Source organism: Podarcis vaucheri (assembly GCF_965113315.1).
Source record: "Podarcis vaucheri genome assembly, chromosome: 15".
In the NCBI taxonomy this organism is placed as follows: Eukaryota; Metazoa; Chordata; class Lepidosauria; order Squamata; family Lacertidae; genus Podarcis; species Podarcis vaucheri.
The window spans coordinates 13,799,172-13,813,476 of record NC_138753.1 but is presented as its reverse complement, the minus strand read 5'-3'; the positions used below and the strand labels follow the sequence as shown (position 1 = coordinate 13,813,476).

The window sequence follows — 14,305 nt, the reverse complement described above, 5'->3', positions numbered from 1 at the left end:
GCGACGGGGAGGAGCAGGCTTCTCCCCCCGCCAGCCTTCTAGGCAAGTCGGGGGACAGCGGCAAAGGCGCGCTGCGCCCCTGCCGCTGTCTCCCGAGTTTGCGGGGCTGGCGATGGGGAGGAGCAGGCTTCTCCCCCCGCCAGCCTTCTAGCCAAGTCGGGGGACAGCGGCAAAGGCGCGCTGTGCCCCTGCCGCTGTCTCCCGAGTTTGCGGGGCTGGCGACGGGGAGGAGCAGGCTTCTCCCCCCGCCAGCCTTCTAGCCAAGTCGGGGGACAGCGGCAAAGGCGCTCTGCGCCCCTGCCGCTGTCTCCCGAGTTTGCGGGGCTGGCGATGGGGAGGAGCAGGCTTCTCCCCCCGCCAGCCTTCTAGCCAAGTCGGGGGACAGCGGCAAAGGCGCGCTGCGCCCCTGTCGCTGTCTCCCGAGTTTGCGGGGCTGGCGACGGGCAGGAGCAGGCTTCTCCCCCCGCCAGCCTTCTAACCAAGTCGGGGGACAGCAGGAAGGGCGCGCTGCGCCTCTCCCGCTGTCCCCCGAGCTTGTGGGGCTGGCGGTGGGGCTCTCCTGAAGCCTGGAGAGCGAGAGGGGTCGGTGCGCACCGACCCCTCTCGCTCTCCAGGCTTCAGCGAAAGCCTGCATTCGCACCATAGGACGCACACACATTTCCCCTTCATTTTTGGAGGGGAAAAAGTGCGTCCTATAGTGCGAAAAATACGGTATATAAAAGACAATTGTAAAACTTTAAAGACACTGGCAGGGTTAAAATAACTCTTAACAGCGTATGGTAGACAAAGTAAAATACACAAAATACGAGATGCTAGAAATTTTATGATACTTACCGAAGGAATGGAGGGGAGTCCGAGGCTCGGCGGAGCTTAAGATAAATATGTGACTCATTTGTATAATATATGTATGTATGTTGGTGTGTTTAATGGAAAATCAATAAAAATTATGTAAAAAATAATAATTAAAAAAATACATTTGCGATAATACCGCATTAAACAGTCATGGCTTCCCCCAAAGAATCCTGGGAGCTGTAGTTCGTTGAGGGTGCTGAGTTGTTAGGAGAGACCCCTATTCCCCTCACAATTCCCAGAGTACCCTGTGAAAAAGGATTGATCTAGGAACGCCATTCCCTTCTGTAAATCTGTGAATGTCCCAGTGAAATAGGGACACTTGACGGGTATGGAGTGGTAGCTCTGGGAGTGAGAGAGGGATCTCTCTTCACAACTCTCAGCCACCCTGGCCTTCACTCTGCCCACCTTGTAGGTCCAGCAGAGGCATCGTGGCTAGTAGCCACTGATAGGCCTCTTCCTTAATTTCTCTAGTCTTCGTTTAAAGCCATCCAAGTTGGTGGCCATCCCTGCCTCATGTGGGAGGGAGTTCCACACTTTAAATATGGGCTGCATGAAGCAGTGTTTTCTTTCGTCGGTCCTGAATCTTCCAACATTCAGCTTCAAGAGCTCTAGTGTGATGAGAGAGGGAGAAAAATGTCTTCCTGCCCGCTTTCTCTCGGCCATCCACATGCGAGGTCAGCTCGTACTTACAGATAAGAGACATTGGGTGGTTGTGGAGCTCTCCTGGCCTCCTCGATCTGAGCTTCACTGATGTCTGCCCCAACCACCTTCTCAAAATGTTTTGCCAGCATCCGAGTGCTTTGGCCCGAGCCACAACCCACGTCGACTGCCAGCTGCCCGGGGCTCACTCTCTGAGAAAAGATAGTGACACATCTCAGAAATGCATCGCCAGGCCATTGTCAGCAAGGCTAGCACCTCAAAGTGCAAGTAGATAAATAGGTACCACAATGGCGGGAAGGTAAACGGCATTTCCGTGCACTGCTCTGGTTCGTGAGTAGCTGCTTAGTCATGCTGGCCACATGACCCGGAAGCTGTACGCCGGCTCCCTTGGCAAATAAAGCGAGATGAGCACCGCAACCCCAGAGTCGGTCACAACTGGACCTAATGGTCTGGGGTCCCTTTACCTTTACCTTTTAGGGAACCTGTGATCCTGCACCCACATACCCACCCACCCCAGTGTTGTTGGGAGTGTATAGCCCCCCATCCTCCGCAGCCAGCATGGCCAATAGTTAGCATAGATGGGAGTTGTAGTCAAAGGAACAGCATCGTGAGGGACACGGCTTTCCCACTCTTGACTTACCCAAGGCCATACCCATCTAGGTCCGAGACATGAGGAGTTTTCACTTGAATACAGTGAAACCAGCTGTTAATTAACCCAAAATGTCATGTGCTGGTTTGACGCAGAAAAATGGCAGGAGGAACCAGCTGGGTAGCCCCCAAGGGACCTTTGTTCTGGGTCGCCTCTCGCCTCCTTGCACAGTGGGGTGATGGTAACTGTGTCGCAACAGAAAACTGCTTCCTTCAGTTGGTTCCTGCCTTCACTTGTTCTTCTCTGACCCGTAATGGACTTCAGGGATACTGGGTCCCTTTGATGGGGAGTTGGCCTGTAAAAGCCAACTACATTTTCTTCTTATATCACTGCCACCCCCTTGTTACTACCTAGACACACTACCAAGAGGTGTAAGACCTTTTGCTAGAGTTCTAATGGTTCTTTGTTATGAATATGTGTTTACCCTTAGCCTTATGCCTGCTAGAAGTTTTCATGGAAAAGGAATAACGAAAGATTGGTTGTTTACAAGAAATGAAAGAGACAGAATATTTACTTCAGGAAGCAAAGTGACACTGTAGAATCGTGGAGTTAGAAAGGACCAGAGGCGCAGCAGGGCCTTGTTTTAGGCTGCTCAGCCTCCTTGTCTAGCAGCTCAGCCTCTGCCGCCACTTTTCCTCACAACCTAACCCTAACCCTAACCCTAACCCTGTTATATACCAATGTTAGATTATGGAAAGGGTCTTCTAGAGGAATCATTTACCATGCTAATTTTTTCCTCAAGTATTAAGAAGGCCAGGAAGCCTTCCAGGACATCTTCAGGATAAAGATTAGTATCAGAGTCAAGAAAGTTCATAATGGAGCTCTCCTTTTATATAAAATTATGCCAACTGTATGAATGCAGTGATCTACGGGTATAAGTTCAGACTGATACACACTATTGTTCTTACCTTTTCTTCCAGGTACGAGAAGATCACGCCCTGTAGGTTCTCCTGCGGGGAAAACCTGTATTTTTGATAAATAGCAGCGTGAGCCCTGTCCTCAAACAGACGAGTGGCCATGGTTTCACGGAGCACAGCTTGCAACTTCTGCAACTTCCTAGGGACACTGGTCTGCCTTTGTGCGTTTTTAAATGTTTTAACAGTGAAGCTATTTATTGTAGCGCTTTTAAATGTTTAACAGAGAAGGAATGTCCTCGTTTTCGTGTAGTGAACTTTGGCACCAGAAAGAAGCCTACCTCTTTCAGAATGCTGATTGTGCAATGCTAATTATTTCTCAGACTTGCTTTTTTGCAGCCAAGAAGCAAAGGGTTCAGCTCTGAAATCTCTCTAGGGCAGCCTTGTAATAAAAGAAAAATGGTGGGAGGAACCTGCTGGGTAAAAGCCAACTCCATTTTCTTCTTTTATCACTGCCACCCCCTTGTTACTACCTAGGCACACTACCAATGGGTCTAAGACGTTTTGCTAGAGTTCTAATGTTTGTTTGTTATGAATATGTGTTTACCCTTAGCCTTATGCCTGCTAGAGGTTGTCACAGAAAAGGAATAACGAAAGATTGGTTGTTTACAAGAAATGAAAGAGACAGAATATTTACTTCGGGAAGCAAAATGACACTGTAGAATCGTAGACTTGGAAAGGATCAGAGGCGCAGCAGGGCCTTGTTTTAGGCCGCTCAGCCTAGCAGCTGATGCAGGAGGAGTCATTGACCATGCTATTTTTTTCCAAAAGTATTAAGAAGGCCAGGAAGCCTTCCAGGACATCTTCAGGATAAAGACTAGTATCAGAGTCAAGAAAGTTCATAATGGTGCTCTCCTTTTATATAAAATTATGCTAACTGTACAAATGCAATCTACAGGCATAAGTTGATCAACTGGTATAAGTTCAGACTGACACACACTATTAAGTTCTTACCTTTTCTTCCAGGTACGAGAAGATCACGCCCTGTAGGTTCTCCTGCGGGGAAAACCTGTATTTTTGATAAATAGCAGCGTGAGCCCTGTCCTCAAACCGACGAGTGGCCATGGTTTCACGGAGCACAGCTTGCAACTTCTGCAAGTTCCTAGGGACACTGGTCTGCCTTTGTGTGTTTTTAAATGTTTTAACAGTGAAGTAATTTATTGTAGCGCTTTTAAATGTTTAACAGAGAAGGAATTTCCCCGTTTTCCTGTAGTGTAGTGAACTTTGGCAGCGGAAAGAAGCCTGCCTCTTTCAGAATGCTGATTGTGCAATGCTAATTACCGTATTTATCGCTCTATAAGACGCACCAGACCACAAGACGCACCTAGTTTTTGGAGGAGGAAAACAAGAAAAAAATATTCTGAATCTCAGAAGCCAGAACAGCAGGAGGGATCACTGCGCAGTGAAAGCAGCAATCCCTCTTGCTGTTCTGGCTTCTGGGATAGCTGTGCAGCCTGCATTCGCTCCATAAGACGCACACACATTTCCCCTTACTTTTTAGGAGGGAAAAAGTGAGTCTTATAGAGCAGAAAATACGGTATTTCTCGGACTTGCTTTTTTGCAGCCAAGAAGCAAAGGATTCAGCTCTGAAATCCCTCTAGGGCAGCCTTGTAATAAAAAAATTAAGGTCTTATATATATAATAAATGTTCATAAATGTACCAGCCAAGCACGTACATAGATATGTGGACCACATGTCTGGAGCAGCATAGGAAGACCGTCCTGAAACCATTTTGACTCCCAAACTGATGAAATGTTTTCTCTGCGAGGAGGGAGGGGGTGAGGGAACCTTCCCTTTGTCTCAGGAATTGGGAAATCACCATCTCAAAGGAATGGGCAGACTACCAGGAAAGGCAATCAGATAAGGCATTATCAGATAACCTGGGTGTTATGTATTGATATCCTCATGCTGGCCACCAGGGGTATTGTGTGTGAGATTAGGAAACAAAGGAGAGACTGGTACGGAGCGTGCCTCAAACTCAGGAGAAAGAGTCTTTTATGAGCCCAAATGCAACATATGCAAGATAACGGCAGAAATGGAATGCGTATACCTATATTTAGTAACAGTTAAACGGCTAGTGTAGATTGAATAATGTATTAGAGATATGTTGAACTCTGATAGGTAGAATGTAAGCCAAGCCTCCTAAAGAGGGGCGGCAGCTGTAGGGATAATAAAACCACTGTGCCTATGCTTGACAAGGGCTCTTCGTATCTACGGGTACGGAGGGTCCGCCTTTGCAAACGCGTACAATAAAAGGGTTATTCTTATATTGAAGTCCTCAGTCTATTTGTCTCCACGAATAACTTCTAACAATTCTTGGCGCTCAACGTGGGGCCTTTGACGCGCTGCCTGAGCGAGATTCGGACCCCGGGTAGGCGCCCCTCCGTTATTGCGGAGTGACTCGGACCGAGTCCCGCCCGGGACGGCGCACAAGGGCTAGAGACAGGACTCAATATATGGGAGGAAAGTATTGAGCTCTTTTTGGCGGTCGGGGACCGCGAGAACCCAGCGGGGACGCCCGCCTGTTCACTAGTCGCGAGAAGCGGCGCTGGACTGTATTGGGTGAGTAGACGAGGGAGAGGTATTAAAAGGGAAAGGGGGCGAGAGAATCGTCTCTTGAGTGAAAGAGAGGCTCCAAACGGACGCGTGAGTGTGGATCAGGGTTCGGCCCTGACGGGAGGATTAGCTTGCGGTTCCGTCTCTCCCGCGAGGGAAGCGGCCAGGCGATTCCGTGCGATTGTGAGAGAACGTGAATTTGGAGACATTGTGAATAATGGGCAAAAATCAAAGTAAGAGGCAGAAGGAATCCAATGGAAATAATCCCATAGACCCCAGTAGTCCATTGGGACAGGTATTGTTGCAGTGGAATGAGGAGTATTTAAGGCAATATACTGTTGGCCTGTCAAAGGTCACTATGATTAATTTCTGCAGGGTGGTTTGGCCAAAGTACCCCATAGGGCCAGACGGGATGTATAATTGGAATCCGGAAGGGGGAACAGGAGAAGACCCAGGACGGAAGGGAGATGGGGGACAGATCAGATAATTTTACTAGTACTCCAACCACGCCCCCACTGCCGCCCCCATACTCGAAATTGGGGAGAGAATTGGCACAAATAAAAAGGGATGTGACAAATTTGCCATTCGTTACACCTAATTCAAAATGGGCCGCCCGGTTCGGCGCTGACAGCAGTTCACCGGTCCAAAATTATCCCTTAAGGGAAACCCCGGGGGGGATCAATGCCGCTGGGGCACCTGTCATGGTGCATGTGGTTAGTCCCATCAAACCAGCAGAGTTGAGGGAGTTAAAACAAACCCTGCCAAAGCTGCATGAAAATAGCATGAAAAGAGGTTGCAAATCTTCTGCAGATGTGGATGGGACCACACATATACACCTACACCGAATTAATGTATATCCTGGGACATCTATTTACTCCAGAGGAGAGAGCCATGATTAGACGGGCAGGGATGCAATACTGGGACACACGCCAACTAGCACAACAGGGAGCACAACAGGGAGCAGTGGCGGCGGTGGCGGCAGACGTAAAATATCCAGTAGCCGACCCTCATTGGGATATTAACGATGTTACCCACAGAACTCACATGGGGGACTTGAAGGATATGATTTTAGAAGGGATAAAGCGAGCAGTGCCTCAGAGCACGAACCTTACAAAGACATTTGAGGTAAATCAGTTAAAAGACGAGTCCCCTGGGGACTTTGTGCAAAGAATCAGAGACCATTTGACTAAATATTCAGGAGTGGTGCCGGATTCGGTAGCGTTTGATAACCTTCTGAAAATGCAGTTTGTCACCAAAGCATGGCCAGACATCCAAAAGAAACTCCAGAAAATGGATTGGCAGGATGCCGTCATCACTGAATTAGTAAGAACTGCTCAGCAGGTTTATGTTAACCGGGATGCGGTGAAAAGCAAACAGAAATGTCAAATGATGGCAGCAACGCTGCAGAAAGTGTGGGAGGGCCCGAATCAGAGGGAAAATGAGCCCGGAAGGGGACGAGGAGGCATGGGACATTGGGGCAGGAGAAGGAGGGGGAGGTAAAACAGGACTCTGTGGAACTGCTGAACTGGTTGGGGAGATTGGGGGTGGAGGTGTCCGGGGAAAGATTGCAGTTTGTGCAGAGAAGAGAGGAGTGTTTGGGGCATGTATTGGAGGGGGGAACGCGGAGATTGGACCCTGGAGGAGTTGAGGGGATTCTGGAGTTGCAACCTCCAAGGAATAAAACAGACATACGAGGAGTGTTGGGGTTGCTGGGATGTTGTGGATTGTGGATCGGCCGATGTGCAGGATTGGTCCAATTTTTGAACCAGAGACTCACAGGCGACGAGAAGGTGACCTGGGACAAAGAGGATGAGATAAGATGGGAGGAAATAAAAAGGGTATTGGCCGGAGCTCCAGTTCTGGCACTGCCTAACCTACAGCAACCATTTCACCTGTATGTAACGATCAGTTCTCAGACTGCTGTGGGGGTGTTGGCCCAAAAGAGAGGGGGGCGTTATCAGCCCATTGCCTATCTTAGCAAGGCTCTGGAACCCGTGGTAAAGGCATGGCCCATGTGTATCCAGGCGGTGGCCGCCGCGGCTATATTAGTGGTTGAAAGTAGAAAATTGACGTTCGGTGGGGCCTTGAGAGTTCATAGCCCCCATCAGATATCCACTGTCATGACTGGGGCGGCGTCCACCTGGATGACCGATGGGCGTCTAGTAGAATATGAAACTATTTTGAGAACGAGCCCCAGCATTACTCTGGGAACTGATCGCAATCTAAACCCGGCAGAATTTCTAATTGGGGAAAGGAAAGAGTGGGAACCGGACAAACATGACTGTGTAGACACTATAGAGTTGATGTCAAAGGTCCGGGAGGATTTGATGGAGACGCCGTTGGCAACGGGGGAAAGGTGGTATACGGATGGTTCAAGTTATGTGGAGGAGGGAAAAAGGAAATCAGGATACGCTGTTGTCAGGGGTTCAGGAGCAGAGGCACAGGAAAGAGGGAGAGCAGAGAGCGAGGGGGAGGAATCAGAAGGAAATATGAGCGAGGACGGCGGCCCGAGATCTCCGAGTCTTTCCAGTGATTCGGAAGACTCGCAGAAAGGAGCGCCCGTGGCCAGAGCAAGGGGGGGGACCCAGGGGGACACCCCAGGAAGGAGGGACCCGAGGGGGCTCAGAGAGCAGCAGTTGGAAATCGGGGCCAGCTTCTCCAATAGGGAGTAGTAGGGAGGAAGGGCGCCAGGTATCGGGATCAGGTGGCTCGCCGCAGGAGGGAGAGCATGAGTCAGGACTGGCCACACCTCCGTCGGGGAGTGAGGAAACGGTCAAGAGGAAGGTGGAAGGTTGGGCGCGCGCGCCAAGTTCAAATACACAGGAAGGCGGCACAGTAAGCAGCCGGGAAATGGAGCCGGGTCCCAAAGCCCGCCGCAAGGAAGGAGAAGGGTCCGGGGGGTCAGCGTTGGAAGAGTCCAGGAAGGAAGAGACCCAGGGGGGCAGAGGGACCCAGAGAAGAAGGGAAAGACGGAAGAGGTGGAGTAAGGCGAGGGTATTAAGTTGATGTACAGGAGGCGGAGACTCAGACGGAGCTTCGCCGGTCTAGCTTCTAAGACGTAGAGCTGCACGCTGCGGCTTGAAAATGGAAACTGTAACGCAATAAAGACTTTTATACAATATTGGCGGCTAGCGTGGTCCTCTGTGAGCTGGGACCTGGGAGCAGCTCTGACAGCTGTAGTCAAGGAAGATGGGGAGGTTCTCGAGAGTGGGGCTTTGCCGGCAGCCTGGTCGGCCCAGAAATGTGAGATCATGGCCCTAACGCGGGCCCTCGAGTTGGGAAAAGGGTTGGAGATAACCGTATGGACAGACTCCCGATACGCATGGGGAGTAGTACATACCTTTGGTAGGACCTGGAGGGACCGAGGGTATATTAAGGCGGATGGAAAACAAATAGAACATATGGCGTTGTTAGAAAGGCTACTGAACGCCCTCACGGGACCAGGAAAGGTTGCGGTGGTACATGTTTCAGCCCATACTAAGGGAACAAGTCCTGAAGAGGTGGGGAATAGGTGGGCTGATCTCAGGGCAAAAGAGGCCGCTAGAGGTATTCCTAATGATGCGATGGTCCAACAATACACCCTGAAGGTACCTGTTTTGACGAAAGCTGATACAGAAAATCTGGTTTTTACCCCCCAAGAAACTGAATATATGACTAAGGAGGGATGGGAGAAGATAGATAATGAATGGAAAACCCCGGAAGGGCAAGTAGTATTACCAAAAACCCTAATGATGGGAGTTTTAGAAAAGGTACATGATGGCACATTCCATAGCTTGGAAGTGTTTAATATGTCAAAAGGTAAACAAGACTAGAGCCAAAAAGACCGAGAAAGGAGGGAGACTGTTAGCAGTATGGCCCTTTCAGAGGGTACAGGTAGATTTCACGGAACTGCCTGAAAGGGGAGGACAAAAATACCTGCTGGTGTTCAAAGATCATCTCACGGGGTGGGTGGAGGCTTTTCCAGGTAGGAGAGCAACAGCACAAGTGGTCACCAAGGCTATTTTAGAACATATACTCCCCCGGTTTGGCATAATTGAAGCCATAGACTCAGATAGAGGCACACACTTTACCCAGAAGATATTACAGGATGTAATGGCAACCCTGGGAATTAAATGGGAACTCCACACACTGTGGCATCCCGAAAGTAGCGGAAAGGTGGAGAGGGCAAATGCAGAAATCAAAAAGCACTTAACCAAATTGTACTTGGAAAATGGGCTACCCTGGACAAAGAACCTTCCCCTGGCATTGCTAAGAATGCGTATAGCACCCAGAAAAGATCTGGGGGTGTCTCCTTTTGAGTTGATGATGGGAAGACCATATTTAGCCCAGTTGGGTCAGCCTTTGGTACAATTTAAAGATATATTCCTGAGAAAATATTTGCAGTCACTTTCCCAGTCTTTATTGTCTCTTCATAGACGTGGTATTCTGGTTCAGCGTCCCCCACTGTTGGAACATCAACACCCATTCCAGCCTGGTGACCGGGTCCTGATAAAAGCGTGGAAAGCGGAGAAGCTTCGCCCTGCTTGGGAAGGTCCATTTCAGGTGCTGCTCACCACAGAATCGGCAGTAAGGACCAGAGAGCACGGGTGGACGCATTACCACAGAGTCAAAAAGGCTCCACAGGGTTGGACGATAAGCACGGACCCGAACAATCCGCTGAAGGTGACGCTTACCAATCAGGGAACCAGGAACCAGGAGAAACCTGGATGCTGACGAGACATTCCCAATGTGTTTGTTCTGCACTTGCAAATGTTTTTATGAGTGTTGCTGTTGCGCCCATTGCGAATGCTGTGTGTTATGTGTGCACTGCACGGAACAGTGTAACATAGTTTTTATAGAGGACATTGTGCTCCAATATTGTGTTATCACCCTGGGAGGGGAGGTCCGTTGTAGCCTAACAAGAACCCCCACGGTAGCACAAGCCCTAGAACAATTGAGAGGGAAATCAGAATGAGAGGGACTATAGTCAGAGTTAGTTTGTTGGCTATAGGAATAATTACAAGCGTAGCGAAAGATCAAAATTGTAGCCAGTGCATTCAAATCACCAAAACTGGAAATAGGGTTACCCGAACCTTAATGTATTATAATGTTGCTCCGGAGTGCGTAGAAAAATTAGACCCTTGCGTTCATAACCAAACCCAGTATTTCAGATGCAGAACTAAAGACAACAAAACGGAGTGCTTTGAGCCCTTGGCAGTGGGGCCCATTACATCTAGTATGGATATAAGGGAGGAACAGCAGGGGGAAAAGCAGTCATGTTTACCCTGGCACAACAGAGACAGGGATACATAGCGCATAACACCACGAGGGGTATAGAGAAGGTCTATGTTTGTTTTGATGCATGCATTGCTATTGCAAAGGGACAGGGGCCCAACAACCAAGCCGGGATCACCTGTGAGTCATTAGGCTGGGAACAAACCTACCTCCAGGAAAATAAATACCTATTTCAGCAAGTTTCTGGCTCTAACGTAGGAGCCACCCGAACGTTCGGCTACTAGTATGCAGGGGAAGTAGGGGAGGAGCCCCCATACCGGGGCCCGGATGGGATTTGCTACGTGAGTTTGAGGCAAAGTATCGAAAAGAGGGGGGATTGTGAGATTAGGAAACAAAGGAGAGACTGGTACGGAGCGTGCCTCAAACTCAGGAGAAAGAGTCTTTTATGAGCCCAAATGCAACATATGCAAGATAACGGCAGAAATGGAACGCGTATACCTATATTTAGTAACAGTTAAACGGCTAGTGTAGATTGAATAATGTATTAGAGATATGTTGAACTCTGATAGGTAGAATGTAAGCCAAGCCTCCTAAAGAGGGGCGGCAGCTGTAGGGATAATAAAACCACTGTGCCTATGCTTGACAAGGGCTCTTCGTATCTACGGGTACGGAGGGTCCGCCTTTGCAAACGCGTACAATAAAAGGGTTATTCTTATATTGAAGTCCTCAGTCTATTTGTCTCCACGAATAACTTCTAACATTGTGTATATAGTTTTCACTCAGCTCTACATAAGTTAATTTAGGCAGAAAACTCTGGGGTATTGTTGTTACAATGTTGACAGACGGCTGCCTATAAAAGTAGGCCGGCTGAGCTGTTCAGTTCAGTTCAGTTCCAGCTTACTGTAAAGAACCACTTGGAGAAATCTCTGTGTTGACCGCTATGTCCACCCACAACTTAATACTGGCAGACAGGAAAAACAACAACATTCAAATTTCTGTTGTAGACCACCTTTTCTGTGATGTAGGTATGATGTTTGTGGGGGATGGTCTTGGGTTACACCCCTTCTGTGATGTATGTATGATGTATGGAGGGGTGGTCTTGAGCTCCAGGGCAGGGAATTTAAAATGTCTATAAAGTATAAGGGCAGGCACACCTTTGTTCTGGGTCCTCCGTCCTCTTGCGTGTGAGGGAAACACCCTGTTGCAACAGCTTTTATAAAGATCAGGCTTACTAGCTGCTTTGCTTCTCAATATTCTCTGTTTGGCCTCTGTTATCTTCTCCTACCAATAGGGAACCTATGTAAGGACTCTATATGAGTTCTTGGATAACTCATAAGGGGAAAAGGGCAGATTTTGTTTACAACAGCCTCTACTCACCCGCTCCAAACTAACTGGCTTTAACTTCCATTTGTCACAGCAGCAAGCCTGCAACTAAACAGGCTTGCCGATTTTGGGTTTTTATGCCGCCTTAAAAAGGCTTCCTGCTAAAGGATTCTGGGAATTGCAGTTCAGCAAGGCTACTGAAAATTCTGAAGGTTTTTTTTGCCTCCTTCCTTCCCTCCCAGAACTACAGGTCCCAGAATTCCGTGGGGAGTAAATTAAGTCAGTAATATGGGTTACAGGACAAGTTTAAGGTCTTGCTACTGGTAACATTGAGAATGTCCTAACTTTTAACCTAACCCCATATTTGATGGACCTACAAATCGCAAAATATAGGCGGGCGTTTACCCTTACTAGATTTGATGTATTGCCATCTGCCTTACTAAAGGGCAGATACGAAGGCACACCCTATGCTGAACGAGTTTGCCCATGTGGTCTGAAGGAGGTGGAAACGGCCTCACATGTGCTGTTACACTGCGACCTTTACGGGGATATCAGGTTACTGTTTATCTCCCCTATCATTCAGAAATTTCCAGGTCGATCTGAATCTCAGCGGCTGAAAATCCTACTAGGAGACAAAAACCCAGAAGTAACATTGAAAGTGGCCAAGTTTTCTGTGGCTGCGATCAAGCGGAGGGCATTAGCTGTAAAAGAAGTAAAAGATATGACCCCTGGATAAACCCCCCCTTTTTCTTTTTAAGCCCATACATATACTGTAGTGCATATACGAGTATGTATATGTGTGTGGGTGTGGGTGTATATGTGCATTGTTTTTATGTATAATTTTACAACTTTTAACTGACACCATTATTCCCTTCTAAATTATTTGCTGCTTTTTTTTTTCTCCTTTCTTCTGGTCTATGACCGTAATAAAATTATTCATTCATTCATTCAATGTCCTAACTTGTACACACTGGCCTGGATGCTTTGATCCTTGAGAGAAGATGGACTCTCATTTGTACTGTATGCTCCTAAGGTTCATTGGATGTCTGCTAAGCCTTTAGTGTGAAGGCATCTGCCCTGCCAGGATATGATTCCAATGAATCTCAGGCAGGTACCCACAGAACTGACATTGAGGAGCCTGCTTAACACTTACCTGTTCACCCTTGAGGGATGATCCAGCTGTCGTTGGTGTATTACTATTTTATTTATTTATCTGTTATTAGAATTATACCCCACACTTTCCCTCCTATTTTATCCTTGCTACAACCCTGTGAGGTTGTTTAGGATGACCGTTTAGCCTGACTTAGCCAAAGTCACCCACTGGGCTTAAATGGTTGAGCGATCTATTGATTTGCGATGTGCCTTGTATTTATTATTATTTTATTATTATTGATTAAATTTGTGTACCGCCCTTCATCCGAAGCTCACAAGGCAGATTTTTCTAATTAGCCAAAGGCCTGGGAGAAGAAGAATGTTTTTGCCTGGTGTCTAAAGATATGGAATGAAGCTGCCGGCCCTAAGACAAACCTTCCTGGGGAGAGCGTTCCACAAACGGGGAGCCAGAGCAGAAAAGGCCCTGTTCTTGTGTTGCCAACCTCCTGACTTCTCATGGAGGAGGCACATGAAGGAGGGCCTCAGGAGATGATTGCCGGGTCCAAGTCGATTCTTTTTTTTATAAATATTTATTAAGGTTTTAACAATGTTACAAAATGAAAAAGAAAAAATACAAAATACAAAATAAAAATAGTTAAAAACAATTCAATCTTTTCATCACTTATCTTTCATTTACTTGTTTCCCGGACCTCCTCATACCTCCCCTTTTTGTATTCCAGTTCAATTTATTAGTTCAGCAATTCCTTTCCCTCCTTATTTTATCCTGATTTTTAATCTTGATATATTGTAACCTAAATTTACCTGTTAAGAATCCATTTTTTTCATATTCTTTTATGCCATTACAGCTAGAAACCCCCCAAGTTGATTCATATGGGAAGAGGCAGTATTTGTTTCATGGGTGCAATTTCATGGCTGGTTGTTTTTTTCACGCTGTTCACTTGCCGTGATTTCCCCTCCTCCTTAATGTAGGTCGGTTAAATCACAGAGCCTTGGACTTGCCAATCAGAAGGTTGGTGGTTTGAAT

General features: G+C 47.6%; 1 protein-coding gene across 2 annotated transcripts in view; it reads right to left on the bottom strand.

Annotated features, from left to right (window-relative positions):
• Positions 1-3,309, bottom strand: part of LOC309520117 (putative methyltransferase) — a 43,449-nt gene extending 40,140 nt beyond the window's left edge. For both annotated transcript variants that reach the window (XR_014214144.1, XM_082201575.1), the window contains exons 1-2: positions 3,070-3,309; positions 1,543-1,703 (exon numbers count right to left, since the gene is read on the bottom strand). Coding sequence is in view for 1 of the 2 variants with exons in the window: in XM_082201575.1 (XP_082057701.1) it covers positions 1,543-1,703; positions 3,070-3,180 (272 nt within the window). In the remaining variant the exon portion in view is untranslated. The remainder of the gene's footprint in view (positions 1-1,542; positions 1,704-3,069) is intronic.
• Positions 3,310-14,305: the final 10,996 nt, after the last annotated feature.